Raw genomic sequence first — 12,438 nt, forward strand, 5'->3', positions numbered from 1 at the left:
GTAGGCTTATTCAGAAGGACAGCTACAGTCTGTTGAGACTCTGTTGATCAGCTAATGTCAGTGATGTGTTTTAAATTTTTTTGATTCAATTTCAGATCATCAAGGGTTTTAAAAGCAAATATTCACTAAAGTAAATAGTTCTCTTTTTCTTTCTGTCCTTGTTTTGCTTGGTCAGCCCTCTCTGTCTCTGTTGAATAGGATCCAGATCAGTGTGTTTGTTTTTTCATGTTAATGTTGGCAGCTGCACCATGGGAGGTTTGTCTTGGTGAGGGGACAAAAAAACAGGATGGAATGAAATATTATTTTTAACTGTTGTTTTCATTTTTGAAGGTAATGGAATCAGAGAGATTCACTGTCTGTGTGTGTGTGTGCGTGCGTGCGTGTGTGTGTGTGTGTGCGTGTGTGTGTGTGTGCGTGTGTGCGTGTGTGTGTTTCCAACCAACAGCAGGTAGCACGTTAAGTGCAATCTGTTTAATGGTAAGTTTTTATCAGTATGTGTATGTCCTTCTCAGGGAGAAGATGTATTTGCTGAGATTTATGTTACAAAATTAATATACATCACGGCGCTCAGCTGAAGCAGGGATGATCCAACAGCTGAAATCATGATCTGAGTCAGGAATCAAACAATAGTACTGGATTAGGAAATATCCAAACTCTGTTACCCATTAGATCTATTTCCAGAGTACAGATCTGTAAGTCCCCCTTTTATTGTGATATTCATACTCATTTGTTCTTTTTTGTTTGTGTCCTGACAAAACGAATCATGACCAATAAAAATATAAATGCCTGGAAACACATAAGCTGCTTAACTTCTGTGCTACCAACCTTCTAAACACATACTGTACATAAACTGCCTCTCTCTTCTAGCTAAAGTCCTGAGTTATTTTCAATGAAGTCCTGAATTTTACTAAAAGACACACACATTCCTCCTTAATCAGGGCACAACTCAGAAAAGATGTAGTATAGAAATTGCGTTGAATTAATAAATATCGTGTGTACGTGTACATGAGAGTGAGTGAGTTTGTTTCTCCTGCAAACTAATTGTTCTCATGTTGCAGCAGCATCTTGATCAGACAAAGCTTAATTTATCATTCTAAATACTTCTTTAAATTGCACGACTGCCTCGCTGCGGGCCAGGAACAACAGTTCCAAGGGGGGCAACAGACCCGGGCCAAGATCAGGAATATTCTCTCATGCTTGAGTGCATGATAAGTGGAATCAGGAGAAAATTGGGCCTGATTGTACTTATCGGCACACGCAGACCTGCTAAATAAAATAGGATAAAGACTGTTTGCTTGTGTGCATGTTTGCAAGTGTGTGTGGTCGAACTTTGACCCTTGTGGAATTAGCTGCTAATAAAAGTATTATTAAATTTGTATGATACTGTCTTTCGAAAACACTGTGAGAGGGCAGAGAAAGCATCAATTTATTGTTCTGCAATGGATCTGTGAAGCTAACCAAGTGGTCATTTTTGACTAAAAGAGATTGATAGTTGCCGACAGCTATGCAAGATTAACTATTATAGTACAATTATATTATTCAGATGTTTCATTCTTAGAGGTTCAGGCAGAGGTTATGAGTCCCCCTGAACCTGTTCTTCAGACTGTTTTTTTCCATCACTCTGCACTGCAGGTCCACAAGGTCTCTCATACTTTTGCAATAGAAAATATTCTCCACTCACTCTCACAACTGTTCTCACAATCATTCACTGCCGCCCATTCATTCCCTTCCTCCATTAAAATCAACACCACATGGTAATGTTGCATTTCAAGTGTCCACACAAGCTGAGTTACTATATATGGAGGTTGAGACTGCAGCTGTTTGGATCTGTGATCAGACCGCACTTGATTTTTTTTGGACAGAACATTAAAGAGAAGGGAGGTGTATGAGTGTGTCTGTGTGTATTGACTTGATTGGATTTCCTTGATTCATTTAATTTTGCTTTGACCTTATGAGAGAGTTTGCGGCCATTTTAATTTATATTGTGCAGCCAGACATGTAGGCACACAGATGACAGTAACCATGATGAATGTAAAATATGGAATTGTCTTTTTTTTTTTTTTTTACCCAGCAGCTGGGCCTATGGATGGCAGTCTTTCTGTCATTTCAAATACTCCAGAACTCTTGTCCAGAACAAGAAATCTCCACAACTGGCAACAACACTTGACCTCCATTAAATCAAAAATTACCCTTAAGCAAGCATCATTAGCATCTATTAAAGATGCTAGTGATATTCCTCTGTGAGAGATGTACATGATTCTCCTGAATATACTCCATGCTATGATCTACTGCCTGTGCCTGTGCCTGTGTTGTGTGTGTGTTCAGCTCCCAGGAAGGCCAGGCCCAGGACACTCAGGGCAGAAACACCACAGTGGAGTGCCTCACTGACACACTGAGCTGTGAAACTCTAATGCTGGATTCTGACCCTGCTGCACCTCCTGGCACTACTGAGGACGCCAACGCCCCGGAAGAGATCCAGACAGTATATGGATGTCGCCACATCAGGTATGAAATGCACCTCCACATAAGCCTGAAATGTTGATGGTTTCCGCATTGTTGTTAATTCTACCACACACAGCTGAAGTAATAAATGTTATTTTGTTTTCAGATGACAGCAAGATCCAAACACTTGATTCGTGAGAGCACTGTTGATGTAGATTGTCCCCCAATGCAATGCACAGAAGAATTGTTGGAACTGTTTGCAGCTGAAAAGCATTCAAACATATTTTGGAGGGTGAGACAGCATTAAAGTTTTAAATCACTGAGAAACATTTCGATTTTTATTGCCAGTAGCATTCCAAGGTGTAATTAGTGAACATCAGTACATGTATTTCATCATTTTCTATACGAGGAAAACAATAGGGAAAACTAACTGCAGAAACAGTCTGCCAAGACAATGCTGGCTTAACAGTTATTTGGAAGTATGGAATTAAGGCACCTATCTCCCCCTGGAGGAGGAAAAAGGATTCAGGATTGAAATTTTTTTTACATAAAATCACAATTTCTTTATTAAAGGAAGAGGATTGCTTTTCCTTTTGTTTTTTAATCTTTCATTCCTTTCCCCTCAGTAAGAAAAACTACAACTTACAAAATAATAACATAATGTTTTATAACTACCTAACTATGTATTGTACAGTGTAACACCATTCATCTCATTGTTCACACAACTATTACCACATGGATCCAATGATACACTGCATTAAAGCCAGTTTATATCACTGTTTAAAATAACAAAATTATGAATTAAAACAAGTCACAACAGTTATCGATGTGTAAATCAGGCTTGTTAAATTATTTTATTTAGAATCATCTCACAAATTTGTGCGTTGACATGGCTGGAGCTGGATCCGACGCTCTCCCCTGGAGACAGCATAGCCCTTTCAGCATCCTGCACTTTTATCTCCTCCATGGGGAGACAAAACTTAGTAGGGTTGTTTCGAATTATTAAATATTCTTCTGTTACACTGGTATTTCAATCTCAAAGTCAGATATCAAAGCTTTTTTTAAATTATGATCATTAGGATTTAGCCCTCTGACAAAGATTTTGAGTTTCTACTGGATGTATTTTGAGGTTTAAATGGTTAAGTTGATAAATTACATTTAAATAAGGAACAGCTAGATCTCCTTTTAGCAACAATTTCTTTTTACTCTGAATTATCCACAGAGGAAACTAAACTGACCTTGAATAAAAATAATCCTGATGTGTATATTTGCCCTGCACTTTTATGTTATTAAATCTCACCCTCAGTGTTTTTTGTACAACAGTTTGCAGTAAGAGGAGATTATTTTGCTCTAGTAATTTATTCAATATGGTACTAATTATAGTAAGTGTATAGTATGCTCAGTTGGTTTGAGGTCAGGTGACTGACTTGGCCACTGAAGAATATTCCATTTCTTTGCCTTGAGAAGCTCTTGGGTTGCTTTCGCAGTACACTTTGGGTCATTATTAATTTGTGCTGTGAAGCACCACCCTATCAGTTTTGCAGCATTTGGCTGAATCTGAGCAGATAGTTTAGCCCTGTACACTTCAGAATTCATCCTGCTACTTCTATCAGCAGTCACATCATCAATAAACACAAGTGAGCCATTTCCATTGGCAACCATACATGCCCATTCCATAACACTGCCTCAACCATGTTTGACAGATGATTTGATATGCTTCGGATCATAAACCGTTCCTTTACCTCTCTATATTCTTCTCTTCCCATCATTCTGGTACAAGTTAATCTTGGCTTCATCTGTCCAAAGAATCTGGTTCCAGAACTAGGCCAGCTTTGTTTAAGATATTTACTGGAAAAGTCTAATCTGGCCTCTCTGTTCTTGAGTATTACCTGTATTTTTTCAGCCTAATGATGGCCGCCTTCACTTGCATCAACACCTCCTTGGAACACATATTGAGAGTTTCCATGAACAGCTATGAAATGCAACACTTGGAATCAACTCCAGACCTTTTACTTGTCCCCTTTGAAATTCCAATACCATCAGAATACCCAATATGATCTCAAAAAACCCCATATAGTAGGTAGTTTTAATTTACAACCTGTTATGTTAGTGTAGTTTGTGTTCACAGCTACATTTTCAGCTTCTTTCAAAAAAACATTCTGTATCTGTAAAAAAGGAAGATATGTTTGATGAAGGCCACTCCTATGGTGAAGAAGTAAGCACACAGCATGTTGTAAGACAGGTGCTTCAACATGCAGTCCAGCCTGCTTCTGTTAGAAACAGAGATCTTCTACCGTCCACCATCATCCCTGCAGCTCCTATACAGTCTAGAGTTATAGTAGTATCCATAGTACGTCACTGTGTCTGAGAAATAGCCCTAAGACAAAAGGAGATGCACAGAAAGTATTTCATACAACAACTACCATTTGCTGCGCAGGTGACTTCATTACATATGGGTTGGGTTAGAATTTATCTGAATAAGATTATTTAATTAATATTAATTTGTCCATGGTTTTTCCATAAAAAAGTTCAATTGCCTTGTTAAAAAGTATCCAAAAAAAATTCTCTATACCTAATTCTCTTCCATAAAAGGAATCTTCTTTGATGTCTGTCTTTGACGTTTTACATTGGATTTCTAATGTGTCTGGTTTGATATTTATACTACGTTACATGAATAAGTTTCCAAATTCCAAATTTAAATTTTTTTCCATTTTTTAACCTACGTTAATGAGAAAAATCTAATACTGTTCTTTACTTGGGCTTTTCTGTCCCACTCACTAACATGACATACCGTCTATTTCTTTGCTCTAGATACTAGAAAAACATGGTCAGGTCTAGGACCTTTTCTTGCTAAATTTGACCCTCCAGGGCTTCCTAGATCAGGGATAGCCAAATTTGAAGCTTTTTTACAATTGGTTGTGGAACAAAAAGAGAGAGAGTTTCAGAAAGGTTTCAAGATGCCATGCATACACTGCCACCTTTGGGATCAAAGTTTGCACAAATGCCATACAATTCATAGCCTCTTGTAGCTTTTGATTTGCTGAGCACAGACGCCTCAAAGCAGCTGACTGACTTGCAACTTTGCAGAGAAACGTGCACTCACACATTTAGAATTTACAATAATAGACAAATATAGAAAACTGGAATCGCCACAGAGGAACATTTGGAAGGGTTTGATTGGCATCATATCTCAGCGAGAAAAGAGACACAAGACAAACACCCATGGAAACCTCCTAAAGAGGTCCATCTCATAAGTCAGACCCCACCAAGCGGTGTCCTTCTGGACCTAATGCAGCAACGGAAGCGGCTAAAAACATTGGAATAAGTGTGCCCGAAAGGTCTCGAGATGCTCAAACACATACATCAGCCTCGTCCATGTACCATCAGGTTTGGACCAAATGTTGCTCAAAAGCCATGTAGTTTATAACATTTGTAGCTCTTGATTTGTTGAGGAAAAGTAGCTGACTTAGTTGCACTGTTTAAGAGAATTTTGCACATAGGCATTTAGAAATTAAAATGGTAACAGACCTACATTTTGAAAATTGGAAATGCATTTTGGCAGGGATTTATGGCGTCGTAAGTTGAGTAATGTTAGTGTTGGTGTCTTCAAAATTTTACCATAGGTACTCCTTAATAAGCTCAATGACATACGTTGTGCATGCCTGCATAACTCACTTTTGACAAAATGATCAATTTTGGCTTCAAGGCCTAAAACACACTTCTGGCTGGCCGCACTTGAAAGGTTGAAAGGGTGGGGGATGGGCAAATAGGTAACTTTTTCATAGTTGGAAACACTGATTAAGTGTATCTTCAAACTAAAGCTCTATTTCATTCCTGTGCAGAGCTAGGGGGCAGCAAAATTTGAACATTTTTACTTCGTTAAGCGTCATATCTCAGCAATGGAGGCACTCAGAGATACAGGACAAACATCTACGGAAAGCTCTCAAAGAGATCTATCGCATATGTCCACTCCATGCACTGCCATCTTTGGTACCAAAGTTTGCTGAAATGCTGTTCAATTCGAACTCTTGTAGTCCTTGATGGTACCCTCGGTGTTCTCCTACCTTGAGTAGTTGAGGAGTTACAAAGGCACAAATAACTTCCAAATTCCAATCTATCTTCCATATTTTAATCTGTTTAATGCAGGCGCCCTCCTGACATTTAGGATCGATTTTGGGATACTTCCTGTGGGACCAGAGGAATAAAAAACAAAAATCACCCACCATCGGTGAGATGACAGCTTTCAGCCAGAGGTGGTTGCACATCTCTAGCCCATTGCATAGCAAAAAAGATGCAAAAAAACAACAACATTGTGACCTTTTTTTTTTAGGCCATTCTAAGGCCCAGTGGAAGAGGTTTGTCGGGAAGGTTTGCTGTCGCACATATGTGTTGGGTCGCTGACATTTGCTACATGGGTGCTGGGACCTGGAAGTAAACTTGGAAGTGAGGTTCTGATGATTTTCCCATGCAGCTATAGGCACCAAATTTGGTTTTGTACACATTTTCGAGGGGGCCAAGTGGCATATACTTGGTGCTTTGGGTTTCTTGTCTATTTTCAATAGGACATGAAACAAGGAAATTAGTAAAAAATAATCTAATGACAGTTTTTAAAATTAGGGTTAGGATTAGGATTTAAAATGAGGGTTAGGACATGGGTTAGCATTTAAAATGAGGGTTAGGAATAGGGTTAGGGCTACACTAGAAGGGCATTGGAGTTTCTAGTCTGATTTCCACTGGACAAGAAACAAGGAAAGTAGTAAACACAATCTAATAACAGTTTTTAAAGTAAGGGTTAGGGTTAGTGTCTAAAGTGAGGGTTAGGGTTTAAAATGAGGGTTAGGACTACGGTAAGATTTCAAAATTGGGGTAAGGACATGGGTTAGCATTATGGTTTAAAATGAGGGTTACGACTAGGGTTAGGACTATGTTTAAGGGGATTGGGGTTTCTAGTCTTTTTCCACTGCACATAAAACACGGAAAGTAATAAATACAATCTGATGACAGTTTTTAAGGTGAGGATTCGATATTAAAATGAGTGTTAGGACTAGGGCAAGGGTTCAAAATTTGGGTTAGGACGAGGGTTAGCGTTAGGGTTAAAAAAATTGGTTCAGCAAAGGAAAAAAATGGGACATCTAAGGAAACCACCTTTGATGGTGGACCAGAGTTCATTATGACTTCGGAGTTCTGACATCATCAAAGAAAATCCATTGATTATAATCGAGGTGGTGTGTTCTTAACGGGCTGAAAGCCAAAAGCAACCACTATAATGTGCTTTTCTTGTTACGTTATGCTGAAATTTCCTTTCAGACAGCTGGGATATTTTCTGCTGTAAAACATGAACTTGCTATGCCTTGACAATGGACATTAACAACTTTTTTGGGGGGCTTTAGGGTAAGGGTTACGGTTAGGCAAGTAGTGGTTAGGGTTAGGGTAAGTCACCAGTAACAAAATGATAGTCTATGTAATGTCATAAGACAGGTGCTTCGACATGCAGTCCAGCCTGGTTCCAAATGGACACAGAGCTATTCTTGTCTCCACCATCATTCCTGGAGCTCCTATGATGTCTATAGTTATAGTTGACAGATATCAAAGATTCTTTTGTGTTGGCATCATATATCTTTACAAAATCAATATTCTAAGTGAAATCATCAAATAATCCCTCTTTGATGTCTGTTTTTCATGTTCAACACAAGGTCTGTCCATAACAAGAAGCGTTAAGCAGAAGCCCATGGTTCACTACCAACCAGTTCATGCTTCCAGCAGATACTCCCCACTCAGTGACACACCTGCTGAGAAACCATCTCTGGTTATTGGCAGCTCTATTTTTGAGTCAGATATATTCCTGGGGCCAGAGCAGGTGACATAGAATCCTATTTGAAACTGCTGGCTAAGGATAAACAACGGATAACAACAAATGTGTGTCTATCTGACTCAGCACAGTCTAAAAGAATTGTTATGTATGTGTACAAGATCACACCTAACTAAAAAAAATAACACTGAATACATAATTCTCATAAAGATAAACCAATGGTATGACCAATGGTGAAGCTTCAGTACTCAGTCACGCATCATTCACCTGACCAGGGGTGTAACTTTATCACTTACTCGTTCTATACTCAGTCACAGACATTCACGTTTATAGGGCTTACACCGCTGTTGCAGTCCAGCCAAAATGTCGGCTGAAATTGAAACTCTTCCAGCCAAAAGACAAAGTCTTTTGATACTTCAGCCTACTTTTTGGCTGGAAGTGACTGCTGGTTATAGCGCACAAACTACAAAGGTACGGGGATCTGCTACAGCAGACTGCAACTCTCACAAAGCAAAAGTTAAAAATGCCGGACAGTGAACGTTTCTGAATGTCAGTGATGAAGTGATTGTTACAAGCCCAGGAAATGCCAGCCAGTATGGATAAAGATTAATGAGTGATTTGTACCAGCTCTGTAATCCACAACAGTCAGTAGGTATCCTATCCCAGGTATCTGTTCCATGTTCAGTCTCTAACTGGAGTGATGTTGCACATTGACAAGCCACAGTTATGCACAGCAAGTCCGCTTTTTAATATCAGTGCAGCAAGCACTAGACTGTTGAACTGTTGCAAACCACAGAAAACTCAGTGCTTATGTGTAAATTAAAAATAATAACTTGTCATTTTCATTAATTACTCTATGGTTTCTACTGTAAATAAACTGGCATGTTGAATACTGACGCACTGAAAACAGTTTTCAGGTTCCCCTGAAAAAATAAGAGATCAATTGAAACATCGCTTTTGCTAGTAGGCTAAATCCCTCCCTCAGGGAAGTCTCTTCCTGCCAGTCCTCTGCCTTTATTATTCATTATCCTAAATGACTCATTTTAACAATGATGTTATGCACCAGAACATGCCTGACATTCCTTTATTAAAAATTAAAATATTTTGGTAATTAAAAGCCAAACACTGAAGCTGAACATTGTAAATGTAAATGTAAATTTTAAGCTTTTCTCATGTCACTTACTGAATTCATAATTATTTATGAATAATTACTTTGTTCGTTTACTCTGGGTGCTCCAGTTCCCTCTATAGGTTTGATAAAGCATTACAACAACAGGTAAACTGATCAATTGCCTCACATAAAAAAAAACGTGAATTGTAAAAACAAATTAAATAACCTTTTATTTTAGTAATTAAAAGCCAAACAGTGAAGCTGAGCATTGTAAATGTAAATGTAAGTTACAAGCTTTTCTCATGTCACTTCCTGAATTCATAATTATTTTTAAAACTGGGTGCGGTGATTTATTTTGGTAATTAAAAGCCAAACATCACAAGATCATCTCCAGATCAAAGCAAAAAACTGAAGTGATGTCAGGATTGTCACATCACTTCAGTTTTTTACTGGTCAGTAACACATGATAGTTGGAGAGGTCATTTCGAATTGCAGTCGATTTAACTGGTAACATTTAACTGTTAGAAATGGGACTAATCTCAACACTTTTCAAAAGAAGGAAAGATTTACAGATAGAAGAGCACAATGTTCTGTCAGCCAGTTTGTATTAATTGCTTGCATTTCATTTTTTAAAGGGGCTATATCGGTGATATAGGCGTTTTTTTCTCCATTTGCTTGTGTTTTGTTTATTTGGGTTAGAGATATTCATTCATTTCAATCAACTGGGTACCATCACTGAGACTAGTTCAACTGGGGCAGGGGACTTTTGGGAAAGTGGCCCATCGTGCATAAGATTAGACACCAAGGAAAGGATGGCAGTGAAGATTGTGAGGAAAGATGTGGCCTGGGCTGGTGAAACAGAGGTGGCCATACTTAAAAAACTCATGTTTGACATGTTTACCAGTCTCAATGACATAGTGAAGACTCGCCCAGACGTGAAGCGTACCACTGAGTATGAGGACAACGTAGCCTTTTAAGCATCCTCAAACGGATGCTGCACATAGATCCGGAAAAAGAATCACCCCCAGCGAAGCTCTGGGGCACCGGTTTATTACCATGAAACACTTTCCTAGTGATGCTGACTCCAACCCTCACATGTCATCAGCCTGTTTGACGATAAAAGGCTGCCGACTGGAGGAACCATCAGATTAATTCAGGTATGTGCCTCCCTCGTACGGACATTTCACTCTGGACATGATTGACTCTCCCTATTTAGCGACTTATCTGTAGAAAAAAGAGGTAGAAAAGACAAGACACTTCACAGCACCCAAGGACGGTTTTTCAAATTGTCATGCCGTTTCCATATAAGGGGTTGTTTTTCACATATCGACAACCATATATCTTTGGGTGCATTCTTTACAGAATAACACCTCTGTTTAGTACAAGCACCTGAGTTTAATAAGCACCATAAGCTGCTTTCTTTTAGTCTCACAGTAAGATAATAGGTTTGATAAAGCATTACAGCAAGAGATAAACTGATTAATTGCCACACATAAACAAAAACGTGAATTGTAGAGACAAATTAAATCATCTTTTATTTTGGTAATTAAAAGCCAAACACTCAAGCTGAACATTGTAAATGTAAATGTAAATTTTAAGCTTTTCTCATGTCACTTCCTGAATTCATAATTATTTTTAAAACTGGTTGCGGTGTTTTATTTTGGTAATTAAACACTAAACATTGCACTTCAAGATCAGAAAGGATGATGATGTCACATAAACTGTGACATCATCAGTTACATCACAAGATCATCTCCAGATCAAAGCAAAAAACTGAAGTGATGTCAGAATTGTGACATCACTTACTTTTTTACTGGTCAGTAACACATGATAGTTGGAGAGGTCATTTCGAATTGCAGTCGATTTAACTGGTAACATTTAACTGTTAGAAATGGGACTAATCTCAACACTTTTCAACAGAAGGAAAGATTTAGAGATAGAAGAGCACGATGTTCTGTCTGGTAAAACAACTGGGTACCTCATTGAGAAGTTCCTGGGGCAGGGGACTTTTGGGAAAGTGGCCCAGTGCATACGATTAGACACCAAGGAAAGGATGGCTGTGAAGATTGTGAGGAAAGATTTGGCCTGGGCTGGTGAAACAGAGGTGGCCATGCTTAAAAAACTCAGGCAGCTTGACCAAGACAAGAACAACTTGGTCAGGTTCTTTGAGCATTTTAAACACAGAGGATATGTTTGTCTGGCATTTGAAATGCTGGATATAAGTATCTATGATTTCATGAAGGAGAGGTCCTTCAAGCCACTGGATCTGTCTGAGATCAGAGTAATCACACAACAGATGCTGGTGGCTCTGAACGCCCTCAAGGGCATAGGTCTGGCGCATGCAGACATCAAGCTGGACAACATAATGTTGGTTAATCATCAGTTGCAGCCTTTCAAGCTGAAACTGATTGATTTTGGTTTGGCTGTCCCTGTCTCTAAAATGTGGCTTGGCATGCAGATTCAGGTCCTTGGCTACAGGGCCCCTGAAGTCATCCTGGGCCTTCCATTGAATGAGGCTGCAGACATGTGGTCTCTTGGCTGCGTTTTGGCCTTCATGTACCTCGGCCAGCACCTGTATCCAATAGAGTGCGAATATGAGGTAATGAGAGTCATCGTGCAGCTTCAGGGTCAGCCTGAGGATCACTTGCTGAATTCTGGAATTTATACCGAAGACTTTTTCAGGAAAGACCAAGACTCCCCTAGTCCTTCATGGAGGCTGAATACAGCGGCTGAATACTTTCTTGTAACACGTTCCTTTACTAGGCCGTATCGTGGAATTTTTGACACGTTTACCAGTCTCAATGACATAGTGAAGACTCGCCCAGACGTGAAGAGTACTACTGAGAATGAGGACAACATAGCCTTTTTAAGCATCCTCAAACAGATGCTGCATGTAGATCCAGAAAAAAGAATCACCCCCAGCGAAGCTCTGGGGCACCGGTTTATCACCATGAAACACTTTCCTAGTGATGCTGACTCCAACCCTCACATGTCATCAGCCTGTTTGACGATAAAAGGCTGCCGACGCGAGGAACCATCAATTAAATTCAAGCGCTTTGTAACGTCCAGCGAGAAG

General features: G+C 39.2%; 1 protein-coding gene across 1 annotated transcript; it reads left to right on the forward strand.

Moving 5' to 3' along the window:
* Positions 1–248: 248 nt before the first annotated feature.
* LOC120800779 (homeodomain-interacting protein kinase 1-like) lies at positions 249–12,370 on the forward strand. The gene is made up of 4 exons (XM_040147129.1): positions 249–265; positions 2,326–2,505; positions 11,283–11,961; positions 12,362–12,370. Exons 1-4 carry the CDS (start codon positions 249–251, stop codon positions 12,368–12,370), a joined length of 885 nt encoding a protein of 294 aa, XP_040003063.1.
* Positions 12,371–12,438: the final 68 nt, after the last annotated feature.

This window comes from Xiphias gladius, chromosome 15, assembly GCF_016859285.1.
Source record: "Xiphias gladius isolate SHS-SW01 ecotype Sanya breed wild chromosome 15, ASM1685928v1, whole genome shotgun sequence".
NCBI lineage: Eukaryota > Metazoa > Chordata > Actinopteri > Istiophoriformes > Xiphiidae > Xiphias > Xiphias gladius.

Bases quoted from the DNA above. Each gene is read 5' to 3' on its own strand.
- LOC120800779 (XM_040147129.1), top strand. The intron at 2,506-11,282 runs GTATGAAATGCA...ACTTTTCAACAG, and splicing joins TATGGATGTCGCCACATCAG to AAGGAAAGATTTAGAGATAG.